General features: G+C 42.2%; 1 protein-coding gene across 1 annotated transcript in view; it reads left to right on the top strand.

Moving 5' to 3' along the window:
• The first annotated feature begins 344 nt into the window (after positions 1 to 344).
• The window catches only part of marveld2b (MARVEL domain containing 2b), a 47,298-nt gene continuing 29,723 nt past the window's right edge, over positions 345 to 17,919 (top strand). The window contains exons 1-3 of the mRNA XM_060836264.1: positions 345 to 511; positions 15,096 to 16,319; positions 17,724 to 17,759. Coding sequence (XP_060692247.1) covers positions 15,111 to 16,319; positions 17,724 to 17,759 — 1,245 coding nt within the window. The 5' untranslated portion in view covers positions 345 to 511; positions 15,096 to 15,110. The remainder of the gene's footprint in view (positions 512 to 15,095; positions 16,320 to 17,723; positions 17,760 to 17,919) is intronic.

Genomic DNA, 17,919 nt, shown 5'->3' with positions numbered 1-17,919 from the left:
GCTGGCAGATCAGCATTTTCTGTTTAGATTCCGCAACTACAGTTTTTACTTTTGTGTATTTTGGGGACTTATGAGTTGGAACAGCGACATGCTGCAATCTCACGCCTTAACCTGTCTGAACTGGACAGACTCCCAAAGTCAGATCCTGCTGCATTGGGAGGACTGCGGCCCGTCGAGCGTGGATGGGGAACGCTCAGGTGAGGGGGCGGGACCATGGCCGGCTGCTCGCAGGTGCGGCTGGCGGTTGGCGGCGGTGACGGGGTCACTGCGCATGCGCCCAGCGGGAAGTCTCCTACCTGCGGACACCTGGAGCGGCGCCGATGTGACGTCACCGGGACTGGTCACGTGACCTGGACCCTGGCATTTCCGCCATTTCTCCTGCGGAAGGTGGGAGGAGGAGAGAAGTTTCTGTTGTAGGGGAGCCGGCAGGTGAGGAGTGCTGAGTGTCGTCGAGCGGCTACCTTCGTCTGTTTTCATCCTCCGGCCTTTTAACCTGCAACAACTCCTGAGGGTGAGGACGGTGTTTTCTTTCTTTCTTCTTTTCATAGACGCCGGAGAGTGTGGGGTTTTGGTCATGGATGGCCCGGCCTGGGATGGCATGGGATGGGATGGGAATGGAGGTGGAGAGGGTTGTTGCTTCTCCCTGAGAACCTGAGCCGCACCTTTATATGGAGCTGGGTTTCCCCACGCCAGGCAACACACTCGATCCGGTTGTAGTTTTATTTATTCACTTCTAGCTTTGGATGAAAGAAAGTGCGAAGTGGTTTGAAATCTCTGTGTCCGTTGTTCAGCGATGATGGTTATTTTCCTTCGTTTATGTTTTAGGTATTACTTAAGGTTTTGCGCCGATCGCTTTAAGTTCTGCAACTAATGATCGATCTAAAAACTTTTTTCATTGGTGAGAAACTATTATCAACAACGTCTCAATATTCCCTGGTACGCAAACAACAGAAATTTCTCGCAAAGCTCTTTTCCAGAATATATTTGCGATAGGATGTGGTGGCTGTGTATATGTGACTTTCATTTACAGCGCAGCTTACCCGTATATGCACTTTATTTTGTAAAGGTGTGGGTGGGATTCAGATCCACCAGAAAGGAAATGGGTGCTGAGGTAGGCTATGAATAAAAGTAGCTGAAAATGTGTTGCTGGAAAAGCGCAGCAGGTCAGGCAGCATCCTAGGAACAGGAGATTCGACGTTTCGGGCATAAGCCCTTCACGAATCTCCTGCTCCTTGGATGCTGCCTGACCTGCGCTTTTCCAGCAACACATTTTCAGCTCTGATCTCCAGCATCTGCAGTTCTCACTTTCTCCTATTAATAAAAGTAAAAAGCTAGGAATTTGTAAAAATGATGTGTTGAAAATACTCTATCAAGCAGTAATTATGAAGGGAGAGAGGTGGTCAGTTGGTGTTAGCCTTTTGCCAAAGTTAAATAAATTGGGAGAAGGGGAGAAAGAACAAAATAGGTTGAAACAGAACTCAAATCTGGATAAATTAATCGGTGTAAGTGCTGATGATGTAAGGATAAGTCCAGAGGAGATCCTGCTTGAGTTTTCTGTCTCAAAAGGCCCATCTAACCCATGTTGTGATTTCACTGAAAGAGTGAAGAACCTTAATCATAGCCAGAATGGAGGTTTGAACTCCTTTCTGTAGGTGCTAATCTGATGCATAACATCCACCTAACTAACTAACTAACTAACTAATCAATCAACCAACCCACCCCAGAGAGAGTTTCTGCGGCAGCGTTACCCCCTCTACAGTTATGGATAATAATAATAGAGGCTCCAATTTTGTTCCATAAGTTGGATGACGAGGGATGTTTCCATGATTAGTGCTTGCCTTTGTATGTTACAAGGACTTACAATTTAAAAATACATCTCTTTGACTGTTGTGAGTGTGCTTTTAATTTCAAAAAATATTTTTCATCAAAATATTTATGTACATAGAATTGAACTGTTGTGACTATGTAGTCATTACATAGAACAATAAACCCATGTTATTTATTTCTTGTACAAAGATTATTTACTTGTTAAGGCATGGGGAGGGTCTGACAACTGAGCGTGTGTCCATTGTCCTTTGGCAGAAAGACCGGTGACTGTGCCTTGGCAGCAGCTGCCCCAGGCTTTGTCTTCCAGCAGGTAGCCCAGGGCTTTGAAATGTGGCAGTCTGCAACACTTGGTTGAGGTCAACCTTTGAGTAGACCAAAGGGCACCTTTCATTGAGTTGGTGGGCCTCCAGGTACAGTTGATGTTTGTCTTGCTGTGTCCTGGGAAGCAGACAGTAGAGCAGAGTGCTGCATCAAGAAGCTGCTTGGGACGAACCTCTTACAAACATACCTTTCTTGGTTGCTCAGACCTGAATGGGATCTCGATCTAGAGCTGCTTGGTCAGATATGGGGGCAGTAGCCAAAGATCGACCTTTAAAGGAGTTTAACTGGTAAAGAAGCAACCCTTGTGGTGGAAAAGAAAGGAGTAAAAGTTGGGAGATTGTTGAATCCAGAAGGTTTTAAAGGGTAATGTGCTCCTGTTATTCCACTGGTGCTTGTTGGGAGCTCTTTGTAGTTCACAGTTGAGGGTGGCAACTGATCACTTAATATATTGTTGGCCCTTTCAGAAACAGTGATTGTTCAGGACTTTGGGCAAGAAATGGGGGACTTTAACTTCCCAGACTGGGAGAGATATAGCTCGAGTTCATTAGATGGGTCGGTGTTTGTACAATGTGTGCAGGAGGGTTTCCTGACACAATATGTCGACAGGCCAACAAGAGGGGAGGCTATATTGGATTTGGTTCTAGGTAATGAACCAGGCCAGGTGTTAGACTTGGAGGTAGGTGAGCACTTCGGGGACAGTGACCACAACTCCGTGACTTTTACTTTAGTGATGGAGAGGGATAATCGTGCGCCGCAGGGCAAGAGCTATAGCTGGGGGCAGGGAAATTATGATGCAGTGAAGCATGACTTAGGATGTGTGGATTGGAAAAACAGGCTTCAAGAGAAGAACACTAATGAGATGTGGGGAGTGTTCAAGGAGCAGCTACTGCGTGTCCTCGATAGGTATGTACCAGTCAGGCATGGTGTAAAGGGCCTTGTGAGGCAGCCGTGGTTTAGTAAGGAATTGGAGTCCCTTGTGAAAGGGAAGAAGGCGGCATATGTAAAGATGAGGCGTGAAGGTTCAGTAGGGGCGATTGAGAGTTATAAGGTAGCCAGGAAGGAGCTAAAGAGGGAGCTAAGAGAAGCGAGAAGGGGACATGAAAAGTCTTTAGCTGGTAGGATTAGGGAAAACCCAAAGGCTTTCTATAGGTACGTCAAGAATAAAAGGATGACTAGGGTAGGTATCGGTCCAGTCAAGGATAGTAGTGGGAAGTTGTGTGTGGAGGCGGAGGAGATTGGAGAGACATTAAATCAGTACTTTTCATCAGTATTCACTCAGGAACAGGACACTGTTGCTGATGTGAATATGGAATCACAAATAATTAGAATGGATGCCCTGGAAATATGCAGGGAAGAGGTTTTGGGAATATTGGAAAGGATGAATATCGATAAGTCTCCTGGGCCTGATGGCATTTACCCCAGGATCCTATGGGAAGCTAGGGAGGAGATAGCAGAGCCATTGGCCTGGATTTTTATGTCGTCGTTGTCAACAGGAATAGTACCAGAGGACTGGAGGATAGCGAATGTGGTCCCATTGTTCAAGAAAGGGAGTAGGGATAGCCCTAGCAACTATAGGCCAGTGAGTCTGACTTCAGTGGTGGGCAAAGTCTTAGAGAGAATGGTTAGGGATAAGATTTATGAACATCTGGGTAGGAATAACGTGATCAGGGATAGCCAGCATGGTTTTGTGAAGGGCAGGTCGTGCCTCACAAACCTTATTGAGTTCTTCGAGAAGGTGACTAAGGAAGTGGATGAGGGTAAAGCAGTAGATGTTGTGTATATGGATTTTAGTAAAGCGTTCGATAAGGTTCCCCATGGTAGGCTAATGCTAAAACTTCGGAGGTATGGCATTGAGGATACATTAGAGGTTTGGATTAGGAATTGGCTGGCTGGAAGGAGACAGAGGGTAGTAGTTGATGGATTATGTTCATCTTGGAGTGCAGTTACTAGCGGTGTACCACAAGGATCTGTTTTGGGACCATTGCTTTTTGTTATCTTTATAAATGATCTAGAGGAAGGACTTGAAAGCTGGGTAAGCAAGTTTGCGGATGACACAAAAGTCGGTGGAGTTGTGGATAGTGAGGAAGGAAGTGGTAGGTTACAGCGGGATATAGATAAGTTGCAGAGCTGGGCGGAAATGTGGCAAATGGAATTCAATGTAGCTAAGTGCGAAGTCGTTCACTTTGGTAGGAATAACAAGATGATGGATTACTGGGCTAATGGTAGGCTACTTGGTAGTGTGGATGAGCAGAGGGATCTTGGTGTCCATGTACACAGATCTCTGAAAGTTGCCACCCAGGTAAATAGTGCTGTGAGGAAGGCATATGGTGTACTGGGCTTTATTGGCAGAGGAATTGAGTTCCGGAGTCCTGAGGTCATGTTGCAACTGTATAAGACTCTGGTGCGGCCTCATCTGGAGTATTGTGTGCAGTTTTGGTCGCCATACTATAGGAAGGATGTGGAAGCTTTAGAACGAGTGCAGAGGAGGTTTACCAGGATGTTGCCTGGAATGGTAGGAAAATCTTATGAGGAAAGGCTGAGGCACTTGGGGCTGTTCTCATTGGAGAAGAGAAGGTTTAGGGGAGATCTGATAGAAGTGTATAAGATGATTAGGGGTTTAGATAGGGTAGATACTAAGAACCTTTTACCGCTAATGGAGGCAGGTGTTACTAGGGGACATAGCTTTAAATTAAGGGGTGGTAGGTATAGGACAGATGTTAGGGGTAGATTCTTCACACAGCGGGTTGTGAGTTCATGGAATGCCCTGCCCGTATCAGTGGTGAACTCTCCTTCTTTATGGTCATTTAAGCGGGCACTGGATAGGCATTTGGAAGTTATTGGGCTAGTATAGGTTAGGTAGGATTCGGTCGGCGCAACATCGAGGGCCGAAGGGCCTGTACTGCGCTGTATCCTTCTATGTTCTATGTTCTAAATAGTAAAATGATAGACAGGGTTTCATTCTGGATTGACCTGATGTAGATTCTTTTAATGCAAATTGTATTTTTTTAAGGTCCTTGATTATTTTCTTTTTGAGCATATTTGTAGGATCTTTAATCCTTCCTCGGTGTTTCACAGGCTTGATCGGCTCTAATCCTTTTGCAGATGCAGTCGCCATTGTAGAGTTCCAGTGAGGACGATTCCCTGTGGGCCAGACTTAGTAAAAGAGTTCTGTAGTTTGGGGGTGGGGTGCTGCAGAGTTAGTGATGGTTATGACACAGGAAGAGCATGTAATTTAAGTACGATGAGAATTTCTAAATTAGAGGGTTGGAGACAGAGCTGAAAAGGTGTTGCTGGAAAAGCACAGCAGGTCAAGCAACATCCAAGGAGCAGGAGAATCGACGTTTCAGGCATGTTGCTGCACTTCTCCAGCAACACATTTTCAGCTCTGATCTCCAGCATCCGCAGTCCTCACTTTCTCCCGGTTGGAGACAGAGTCACACTAAGTCTGCAAAGATGAGTGAGCACAACTTGATAAAGGATACGGTTGGCAGTCTTTTGGATCAGTTGAACTTCATTGTGTACAATACACAGCTGGTCAAGTCTGCGTGTTACAGATGCTTTGGTGAGTATTTCAGCAGCAGGTGGGTTGAGATAAGACCTTTTTTTTAAAAAAAAAGGAACAGAAGCAGATTGTTCAGCCCCTGGAATCTGCTCTGCCATTCATTAGGATCCTGGCTGATCCAACATTCTTAACATCCACTTTCCTATGTTCTCCCTGTGACTCTTGATGCTGCTTCTGATCAAGAATTTTTTTCTGAGGGACTCTGCCCCTTCAGCTCTCTGTAGCAAAGTGAGAAAACCTTCTGAGAGGAAATTCCTCCTCATCTGTCTTAAGTTGATATTCCTCTAGTCTGTGACAGTACCCTCTGGTCCTAGACACACTCCCATGGGGGGAACATCCTCCCAGTATTAATTCTGTCAAGTCTATTAAGAATCCTATTTATTAAAATGAGATCAACCTGTCCGTTTCAGCCAGACATCCTAACCTAATCAAGTCCCACTTGCCAGCACGTGGCCCATATCCCTCAAACCCTTCCTATACATATACCAATCCAGGTGCCTTTTAAATGCTGCAATTGTACCCGCCTCCTCCACTTCCTGTGGCAGCTCATTCCGTACGTGCATCCCTTGGGTCCCTTTTTATATCTTGTCCCTCTCATCCTAAACCTAAGCTGTTTAATTCTGGAATCTCCCTCTTTCCACCACTTCCTCCCCCCCCCACTCCCCTCCCCCAACCCCACCCAAGTAAAAAGACCTGCCCTACCCACTTTATCTATGCCTCTCATGATGTTATAAAGCACTGTCAGGTCACCCCTCAGCCTCTGATGCTCTAAGGAATACCTCCCAAGCCTATTCAGCCTCTCTGTAATGCTCAACCCTTCCAATCATGGCAGCATCCTCAGAAATCTTTTCTGAACTCTTTCAAGTTTCACAATAACCTTCCTCTCGAAGGTAGACTAGTATTGCTCCCTATTCTTAGACTCCAATCCCCTTGAAATAAAGACTGATATTCATTTAGCCCTCCTTATTATCTGTGTGCTACTTTGTGTGTCATGCTCAAGTGTCGCCAAGTCCCTTTGTGTTGCAGTTGTTCTCCATTTAAATAATACATTGTTCTCCCTTCCAAATTGAAAAAAACTCACTTTCTCATTATGTTCCACTTGCCTACTTTTTGCCGATTTACTAAACCAATGAATTTCCCTCTTTTAACTTGTCTTTTACTCTCTTTGGCTCCAGTACATTTGCTTTCTTTCTCCAAAGCATGAATATATATTGTAAACAGTTGCTATCCCAGCATGGATCCCTGTGAAAACCCACTGGTTACATGTCACTAATCTTCAACAAAAAAACTTAACTTCCCACTGGGTTTCCTACCTGTTAGCTGATTTTCTATTGACACCAATATGTTACCTAAAACATTCTGCATTCATAGTTTATGACTTAACTTCGGTAAGGTACCTTGCTTTCTAGAAGTCCAAATTCAACATGTCCGCAGGTTACCCTCTCCTGTCTGGTTTAGACTTTCTCAACAAACTCCTAATTAGTCAAACTTGTTTTTCATTTCATGATTTCATGGTGATTGAGATTATGAATTTCCAAATGTGATTCCTTAATTGAAAAAATGTTGGAATCAACAATACATGTTAGGTAATCGCCTTATAGTTACCTGCTTTTTGCGTTCCTTTTTGCAGAAGGCTGTCATATTGGCAGTTTTTCAAATCTGTTGTACTGTTCTGAATCCAAGGATTTTTGGAAAATTAGAACAAATGCATCTACTCTCGCTATAGCTGCTACTTTTAGGATCTATGGATGCAATTTCTAAGGGCTTGAATAATATTACATTTCTACTGATGGTACTTATGCTTTAGTATTAATAGGATGGTCAAAGTATCTCCTCCATAAAGACTGATTCAGAAAAAGCTGTTTAACTTCTCTTCCACTTCCTTGTTCCGTGTAACTATCTCCCCAGATTTATCTTCTGAGGGGCCTATGCTCACTTTGACTGCTGTCTTTCATTTTAAATATTTAAAGAAGCTCTTACTATCAGTTTTTAATATTCCTCTTCAATTTCCTCTCATAATTTAAAAATAACAGAAACACTACCTATTTCATTCTCCTTTGCTGAATTCCCATTTTATCCCAGTCTTCAGGGCTGCCATTGACTTTCGTTTCCCTGTTTTCCATTTCTTTCAACTTCTCCTCTCCTGAATTTCCTTGGTTTGCCATGGCTGATTCATCCCTGTCTTAGAATCGTTCCACCTTACAGGGATGTATTTTCACTGAGTATCATAGATCACCTCCTTAAATATCTGTTGCTTCTTGCAAACTGTCTTTCCTGTTAATCTGTTTACCCAGTCCAGATGTTAGCTAACTCTTACGTTCCCATTGTTTAACTTAAAAATGGATGTTTCAAACCTAAGTTTCTTACACTCGAATTGAATAGCACAATGCTGTGATTCTACTTCCTGATTATCTTTTATTGTGAAGTCATTTAATAAATGTACCACTTTACCAGTTACCAGATCGAAGATAGCCTGTTCTGTGGTTGGCTGTATGACATTTTGCTCTAGGAAACTATCCCTGATTCACCCTAAGTTTGTTGTCATAGTTACCCTTTCCAACTTGATTGACCCAATCAATATGAAGGTTAAAATTACCTATAGTTATTATTACTGATTGTTTCCCATGTAATATTAGGATATGAAGTCAAGCTGAGTTTGGGTTTGAATTGTAAGTCAGTCTTGCACTAGAGAAAAGGCAAGGAACAGAACTCTCTTCTGATTGGAGTCATACATGAAGGAAGCAATAAAGGACGGTAGATGTGGTCATGGTTGCAGGTTAGACATCGAAACTCCAGGTCATCAACCTGTTCAGCTATTATAACACACCTCTGGAGCAGGTGGCACTTGAACTTGGTCCTCCTGACTCAGAGGTAGGGGCACTGACATTGGGTCAAACAGCATATCCTAGGGTCAACAATCCTCAGCTGCTGCACCAGTGGTTTTACCTCCATCACAAAATCAGAAGTGGGGATCTCGCTCTGCCAGGTTCAGCATCATTGTGACTTCTCAGGTAATGCAATCAGTGTCCAAATGCAGCAAGACCCAAACAATACTCAGGTTTAGGATGAGAAGTGGCAAGTAATATTTGCACCATACTAGGCCAAATAGTGTTTGTTTCCAACAAGAGAAAATTTAACCAAAGCCCCTTGACACTCAGTGACAATGAATCATCTCGCTATTAACATTACAGGCTTTTCTTTGAAGAGGAACTGAATCAACAAACCGTTATCAATACTCTGGCTGTAATAGCAGGTCAGAAAATAAGAATCCTGTAGTGACAGACTTGACTCCAGACTCCCCAAAAGTCTGGAAACATCTGCAAGGCGCAAGTGAACAGTTTAATGGAATGCTGTGCAATTTCCTGGATAGAGATGTACAGCACAGAAGCAGACCCTTCAGTCCAACTTGTCATATGTAAATCTAATCCCACTTGGCATGTCCCTCTAAACCCTTCCTATTCAGATGCCTTTTAAATGTTGTAGCTGTACCAGCCTCCACCACTACTTCTGGCAACTCATTCCATTTGCGCATCAACCTCTGCGTGCAAAAGTTGCTGTTAGGCCCCTTTTTAACTCTTTTCCCTCTCTCCTTAAACTTATGCCCTCTAGTTTTGGACTCCTCCACCCCCTCCTCAGGGAAAAGATCTTGCCTTTTACAATATCCATGCCTTCATGATTTTAAAAACCACCTATAAGGTCATCCCTCAGCCTCTGACACTCCAGGGAAAATAGCCCCAGCCTATTCTGCCTCTCCCTAACTCAAACCCTTCCAACCTGGCAACATCGTTGTAAATCTTTTCTGAACCCTTTCAAGTTTCACAACACCCTTCCTATAGGAGGGAGACCAGAGTTGTACACAACATTCCAAAAGTGACTAACCAATGTCTGGTACTCTCAAGATGACCTCTACCTCAATGCACTGAACAATAAAGGCAAGCACTGAGCAAGAAATACCAAATGCCTCCTTCACTATCCTATCGACCTGTGACTCCAATTTCAAGGAACTACGAACCTGCACTCCAAGGTCTCTTAATTCAGCCACACTTCTCAGTATATCACTGTGAAGAGTAGAAGTCTGATTGCAGCATCTCCTATTTAAACTAAATTAAACTGTCTGCCACTCCTTGGCCCATCTGATCAAGATCTCATTGTATTCTGAGGTAACCTTCTTTGCTGTCCACTACACCTCCAATTTTAGTGTCATCTACAAACCTACTAGTCATACCTCCTATGTCTGTTGTCACGTTCCCGTTCAGTTGAAGCAAAATGCTCAGACACAGTATAGTTTTACCTCCTTCATCTTTATTCTGGGCCCTGGAGGGAGAGAGCGAGATTGTCCTTGTGCACAGGGACATGAGTTTTCAGTCGTCTTGAACAACAGTGAATTATTGAGTCACTTGCACGGAGGAGCATCCAGACAAGGCAACATAAATATTGATTGGGTGACCGTTACAATCAGTGAGTGTCAATAGTAAAGATTAAGCCATCTGGCATTATACAATGAATAACTGGTTTCACAGAATGAATGATTTTCATCTTGTTAGCTGACTTTACATACGGAATGCTTTTTCATCTTGTTAACCCACTACTCTTGTCTCCAGTAGGTCATTGCTTATTCAAAGTTCTTATCTGAACTGCCTTGTGCTTAGCTGAACCTTTGTTTCACAAATCTCAGACCTTAACTCTTTCCCTACCTGTTCATACCTTGTATACACTCATTCCCTCCTTATCATTTCATGATAAACCACCAAGATGGCACTGTTAACTTTCATAAGACTTCGACAGCCAGTATTTAAGCAAGTTATTGACGCACAGCATACAATGATTATCACAACAAAAATTACTAGTCCATTTCTAGGATTCTTCAAACTCTATTTAATATGTAGGAAAAAATTCACCAGTAAAGTTCTTTTAGTCTACGGTCCTTAGTGACCACTCCAATCCTTCCAAGCTGAATGGAAACAAGCCAGTTCTCCAAACTCTCCTTCAGTAAAGGCCAACCTGAAAACAAAATTCAGTCTGTCGTTCCACACCACTCCATGGAGAAATCTGAATTCTTGGATAAGGGCAATTAAATATTTCACAAAACTGACCACACTTCCATCATTCTAGAGATGGTAGTGATGGAGGATACTAGCGCATTTGAGTGTGCAGTACAGCAGCAGGTTAGGTGAACACAGCATTCATTGCTTCTGCTCCCGCTCTGCTGTTTAAATGTAACAAAGCCAACTGGCTGTTGTGATGTCACATTGATCAGTGAACCTTCATATCCCTTAAATGATTGAAAGACAAGGTAAAGCTCACACGCTTTAATGTCCATAGGAAGGCTGCTGACAAAAAGTGTGCTGACCTCCCTCCTCTTCACTATCGTTATCTTCACTTTTTGTGCTCATGACTGGGGAGGTGATTGGATCAGGTTGTGGAGGGGTGGGTGGTGGTCCAAAGATGTGCTTTACCTACGAATGGAGAAACTCTAGAGAAAACGTTAGCTGCTGAAAGTACCTTTGCATTTCCTCTCTCGTTCCTCCTTTGCTAAGGTGGTTCCCAGTGTGAAGACAGTCACATGTTTAACTACACTAAGTTGTGTCTGCCATTTCAACCTTCTTTGAATTCTTGAAGTCTATTACTCTGTTTGCTACTTAGACTCAGAGTCATAGACATGTACAGCATGGAGACAGACCCTTCGGTTCCACCTGTCCATGCCGACCAGATTTCCCAAATAATCTAGTCCCACCTGCCAACACCCCCATATCCATCCAAACCCTTCCTATTCATATACCCATCCAAATGCCTCTGAAATGTTGCAATTGTCAAAAACACTTATGACATCAAATTTTATACAATGCATAAACTTTTAAATTGAACTGCCTAAACAATTCAGCCGATTATAAACAACAATCAGTAGTCCTAAAATCAAACCCTCGGGTACCCCATTCAGAATATTCAAAAACAATTTCCTTTCACAAATTGATGCTTGGCTAATATGAAAGCTGTCATGGAAAGTATCTCAAAAGTCTGGAATAGCAAGGAAACAACAATGTTTCCTGTGCTTCAGCAATTGAAGAGGCAGTTTCAGTTCAGGTTTAAATCTCAAATATTCGTGGAAAACATATATGCTGAATATTTTAAAATATTCTCCAAATGAAATTTCCCAAATAAAACATTCTGAATTACAATGGCAACTTTGATCGTGATCAATATTTGAATTTGCAATACGAAGGAGGCCAATGAAGTCTGAACAATAATTGAAAGAATTTAAACAGCTCAGCTTCAAGTTCTAATAATCTCTAGAAATTCTTAACAAAACATTGAACTCAAAATGCGCTCTTTGTGAAAACTCTGCATTAAAAACACGGCTATGCTCTCATCTGGCTAAAGCATGATCTCAGACACAACTGTTTCTTTTAAACAAGCAGTGTAGAATTTCGAACAAATCAGGGACTCGAGGCACTCAATCAATTTGTTTTAAGGTTACAAGTTTGATCTTTTTAAAAAACATGATATTGTACAATACTAATGTAAAAACAAATTCTGCCCTATTACATAGCCCACAAAACACGTTGAATTGAGATTCTGATTTAAACCAGGCAAAACAGCCACACACAAGGACTTTCTGAACCAGCATTTTAACAAACCAAAATGTTTAAACATCAAATACACTCAGCATCGCGCAATTTACGTTGAAGCTACCTTTTCTGACCCAAGTATTAGTACAAGCCAAATTTCAGCATTTCATGGTGTTTTTTGCATTCTCTCAATGAAACTATACTAACAAGAGAAAGCCTTTTAAGTGGAGCGCACAGCATCGCATTCCAAGCCACGAACAAAGACTTGCAGAGCCTCACATTTCACCACGAGGGGACGTTAACCCCTTTCTCACTGTATTCCCGAGAGGGACTTGAACCTCAATTATACACAGCACTCGAACCCCTGTTTGTCAGCATGCTTGTGAAACGGTGTCTCTTGACTGAGCTAATTACCATTCAAGGAATCCGTCGGATAGAGAGCGATCTAACGAGGGGACAGTCTCTCTCACAGAAATATCAAGAAGGACCAAGGTTTAAAATCATACCTTGTGGGCCTATCTGTATCGAGACACCGATATTCTGACAATCACTAACACTGTCCAACCATAACTATTTGTTTGGATCCTGCCAACTGTGCCAGTATTGTCGTCCCGTTCCCACCTCGGTCGAAGCATACGCTCAAACACAGTATAGTCTTACCTCCTTCATCTTTATTTCAGGAGAGGGAACGATGACCCATGTACTCAGGGACATGAGTTCTCTGAATGTATGAATGTTATGAATTGTATAATCACATACTGAGAGGAGCATCCAGATAAGGTAACATACATATTGATTGGGTGACTGTTACAATCAGTGAGTGCCAATAGTAGAGATTACGCCATCTGGTGTTATTCAGTGAATAACTGGCTTCACGTAATAATTGCTTTTCATCTTGTTAACTGACTTTACATAATGAATGCTTTTTCACCTTGTTAACCCACTACCCTTGCTCCAGTACCTCATTGTTTACTGCAAAATTCTTAACTGATCTGAGTCATGCTTCACTGAACCTTGGTTTCACAAAACTCAAAACTTAACTCTTTCCCCACATGCCCATACCTTATGCACTCTCTCAAGTCCACATCAAATCACATTAAATTAAAGGCAAAAAGCAGTGGATCCAGCACTGATCGTTGTGGCGAACTACTGTTTACAGGCCCCCAGTCTGAAAAGCAACCCTCCACAACTACATTCTTTCTTCTACCTTCGAGACCAGTTCTGTATCCAAGTAGCTCGTTCCCCTTGTATTCCATGTGATCTAACCTTGCTAATTCGGCTACCATGAGGAACCTTGTTGAATGCATTACTATAGTCCATATATATCATCCACCATTCTGCCCTTGCCAATCCTCTTCGTTACTCCTTCATAAAACTCAGTCAAGTTACTGAGATGATTTCCAACATGCAAAGCCATGTCAATTATCTCTAATCAGTCCTTGCCTTTTCAAATACATATAGATCCTGTCCCTCAGGACTTCCCTCCGACAGCCTTTTCCGATAGCATTCAGTTCCAAACAGCCTACTTGTTTGGCAACTGGATTCACTCCCTCCACCACTGACATTCAGTAGCAGCAGTGTATACTATCTAGAAGATGTACTGCAGAAATTCATAAAGGATTCTTCGAACCTTCAAAGTCCTACAGCCTCTACCATCTAGGAGGACAAGAGTAGCAGATACATGAGAGCACCACCAACTGAAAGTTCTTTTCTAAGCTAATCCACCTCTTGACTTTTTGTTCTGTATTAATATCCTGGCAACTATACACACACTCCTCTCTCTCTCCCCCTTCATGGTATTGAGGGTCTCTACACATAAACTATAGCTCACCACCTTTTAAGGGCACCTGAAGATGCCCAATGAAACTCTCCTCCCAACACTAAAGATCGCTGTTAAGTGGTTTCAAAATCATGGAGGTTCCTTTGCCAGTTTGGATGAGTACTGTGGTATCTGGTATGATGTTTCACCATTTATGGCTTTCTAATGAAAGTTCAAGTGAAAGGAATTGAGCTTTCCAGTGCATTAGAGTCAAAGTCTTGCTTGTGTAGACTAAAGAGACCCTGACTGTTGTTCTGAAGATTTTTAATTAGTCAGCAGACTTGCTTCTTTGTTCAAAGGCTGCTCATGGCTCAACTTGAAGGGGATGACAATTTTAAAAGCTAGAGATTGATAGTCCCTGAGGAGCAGGAATAATTTTTAACTTTTATTTTTCCCCCGGGGACTGTGCTTCTCCCAGGGAATATGCTTTATTTCAGTACACACTGCTCATCTTGCTCATTCATAAAAGTATATGAAAAATTTGCTGCAATGGTACATGAAGGTGATAGTTTGTAGCAAGTCAGACAGCAGAGGTTTTTGATTTTCGTCCAAGCACGAATCTGAAAATTACTTCCAACTTTTCAAAGCTGCTTCTGTTATTTTGTTAAAAATCACAACACCAGGTTATAGTCCAACAGGTTTAATTGGGAGCACACTAGCTTTCGGAGCGACGCTCCTTCATCAGGTGATATTGGAGGGTTCAATCCTAACACAGGATTAGGATTGAGCCCTCCATTATCACCTGATGAAAGAGCATCACTCTGAAAGCTAGGTGTGCTCCCAATTAAACCTGTTTGGATTATAACCTGGTGTTGTGTGATTTTTAACTTTTATACACCCCAGTCCAACACCGGCATCTCCAAATCATGTCTGTTATTTTGGGTTGACTAAAGTTATCAACATTTATTACCTCTTTGAAAAGTAAGTATTTATGATTGTTTTTTATTCATAGTGAAAAAATAAAATTGGACGGATAACTTCCATATTTTTCACCTCACAGGGGGAAGAAATACCAATGTCCTCGGGAGCATCTTCAGGTCAAAGATCAAGAGTTTCTAATGACACTCGTAGGAATCGAGAAAGAGTGTCTCAATATGATGAGGTTCCTCGAGAAGAACAGGATTCGCATCTCTCTCAACAGGAGAACTTTCTCCCTGTATCAGGTTCTAAATCTATACAAGACTGTAATTTAGCAGATAGTGCAGACCCACTGCCTCCTCCACCTCTGCCTCTGCAGCCACCTGTAGGTCCTGAATTTTATTTAGCTGGAAATGATGACCCAGTGACTTCTCTTGATTTGAAACCAGTGAGACGTTTCATTCCAGATTCTGTAAAAAACTTATTCAAAAATAAAAGTGATGAAAACCAGTGGAATACGGCACCTCCAACCAATTACATTAGTGAGGGAGTGGAGTGTTCACCACCTGCATCCCCCACTCCTTCTTCTAAAGAACAATCCAGAATTGATGAACAGAGATCAGCTAGTTCTTACAGGGATCCATATGGAGGCTCTGGAGGGAGCTACAACTCTCGGAAGGAAACTGAAGCCATGCTGCCTCGAGATCCCTACGATTCGTTGGATCGTCATACCCGCACTGTGCAGAGCTACAGTGAGAAGGTGCAGGTGTACCACATGAAATACTCCTACATGAAGTCGTGGGCTGGTTTACTGAGGATCTTGGGTGTAGTTCAGTTACTATCTGGAGCTGCTGTATTTGCCTGTGTTTGTGCTTACATACATAAGGACAACGAATGGTACAATATGTTTGGTTACTCACGGCCATATAGTCACGTTGCCAACAGTCTGCAAGGAGGATACTATTATGATGGACCAAAAACTCCTTTTGTCATTGTTGTTGCAGGCTTAGCGTGGGTTGTCACTATTATTTTACTTGTACTGGGCATGTCCATGTATTACCGGACAATCTTACTTGATTCCAACTGGTGGCCATTGACTGAGTTTGCCATTAATATCGTCCTGTTTATTCTCTTCCTGGCTGCTGCTATAGTATATTTAAATGACATGAATCGTGGTGGGCTTTGTTATTATCCCCTCTTCAACACTCCAATGAATTCTACGTTTTGCCGTGTAGAAGGAGGACAAATTGCTGCTGTTATTTTCCTGTTTGCTACGATGTTTCTTTATCTCATCAGTTCAATTGTGTGTCTGAAGCTTTGGAGGCACGAGGCAAAGAGGAAACAAAAAGAATATGCAGAATATGAGGTAATTTGTTTTGAACAGAATAAATGGAAACCCATTCCCTTTCTCTATCCCATCTCCCCTTCTGCCCTGCTTAGGTGTAAGTAGTATTTTTATCAAACTTGCTTTGAATATCCAACTGTTTTTCTTTAGCATGTGTTTAGTTACTCCCAACAAATCTCATCTCATATCTTGTTGTCGTGAAAAATAAAAATAGTTCTTGAATCTTTAATTATTTACTGCTCAACTAGAGGTACAAATGTCATCTTGGCTTAACAGAGACTTGAAAGGGGTTTTCGTGGATGAAATCTGAATGTTTTAGTTTGTACATTGCCTGAGCTCTTGCTTGCCACCATGGAAAATATTCTAATCCAATCAGGATTTGGAGATGCTGGTGTTGGACTGGGGTGTACAAAGTTTAAAAATCTCAACACCAGGTTATGGTCCAACAGGTTTAATTAGAAGCACACTAGATTTCAGAGCGACGCTCCTTCATCAGGTGATAGTGGAGGGCTTGATCGTAAAACAGAATTTATAGCAAAAATTTGCAGTGTGATGTAACTGAAATTCAATATTGAAAAATTGATTGTCTGTTAAGCCTTTCATCTGTTAGAATACAGTGATAGTTTCACTTCTTTCATGTGTAAATCGCAAAACCTTTTTTTAAAGTTGCATTCTCGGTTAGCTGTTAACAATGGTGATACCTAGACAATATGTTGAAGGTGTTAGCCCCCAGTGTTCTGTTTATGCCATGATGTTTAGATTGATACTAATCTAAAAAGTGAGATAAGAGCTGTACATAAATTCATGCAGTTTTCGAGCTCAGAGTTCAACATGAATGTATGCAGTTTTTGAGCAAAGTGCAATGTAACTGCAAGTACAAATCCGCCCCACAAAATGTGTGCATGTGGGTCTTTGTCTGGGATGGGAGGTGTGTGTGTGTGTGTGTGTGTGTGTGTGTGTGTGTGTGTGTGTGTGTATAGTGAGTGCGTGTGTCCTAAGTCTGTGAGGGGGTGTGTGTGGGTGTCTGTGTGCGTGTCTTTGTGTACCTGTGTGTACACGGGCACACACCACCCACCCCAGACGTGCACACACACCACCCACCCCAGACGTGCACACACACCACCCCACCCCAGACAGACACGCGCACACAGACAGACAAAGACCCACATGCGCGCACACATTTAAGGGACGGAAGAACAGACCAGGACATAATTTTAAAAAAGTGAATGAGATAAAAGCGGCAACCTCCTGTATTGATCAACGCCTAACAAAAAAACTTAATCATTGCTAGGCCAATACATTTTGTTTATTTGACGAAATTCTCAAGGAGTCCTGTGCTATAGGTTGAATTTAATGTATCCAGTGTTTGCGTTTTTGATTTGAAAAAAATACTTCTGACATTTTTCAATTGCATATCTTTCCTAGATGAGAAGTACAGAGGCTGGTACATCAATGGAACCGGTAAGAATGCAAGTCTATAGTCAATAATTCCACACTGTTTCCTAATTTGAATTCTTTTAGAGGGTTATTCACCTGCACCAATTTGCTTGCTGAGTTCCATGAGGAAATTATTTACTGTAACTATTAAGGTAGCACAAATATTATTATCGCAGAATTAAAT

Source organism: Hemiscyllium ocellatum, chromosome 2 (genome assembly GCF_020745735.1).
Source record: "Hemiscyllium ocellatum isolate sHemOce1 chromosome 2, sHemOce1.pat.X.cur, whole genome shotgun sequence".
In the NCBI taxonomy this organism is placed as follows: domain Eukaryota; kingdom Metazoa; phylum Chordata; class Chondrichthyes; order Orectolobiformes; family Hemiscylliidae; genus Hemiscyllium; species Hemiscyllium ocellatum.
This window is presented reverse-complemented; position numbering and strand designations above follow the sequence as displayed.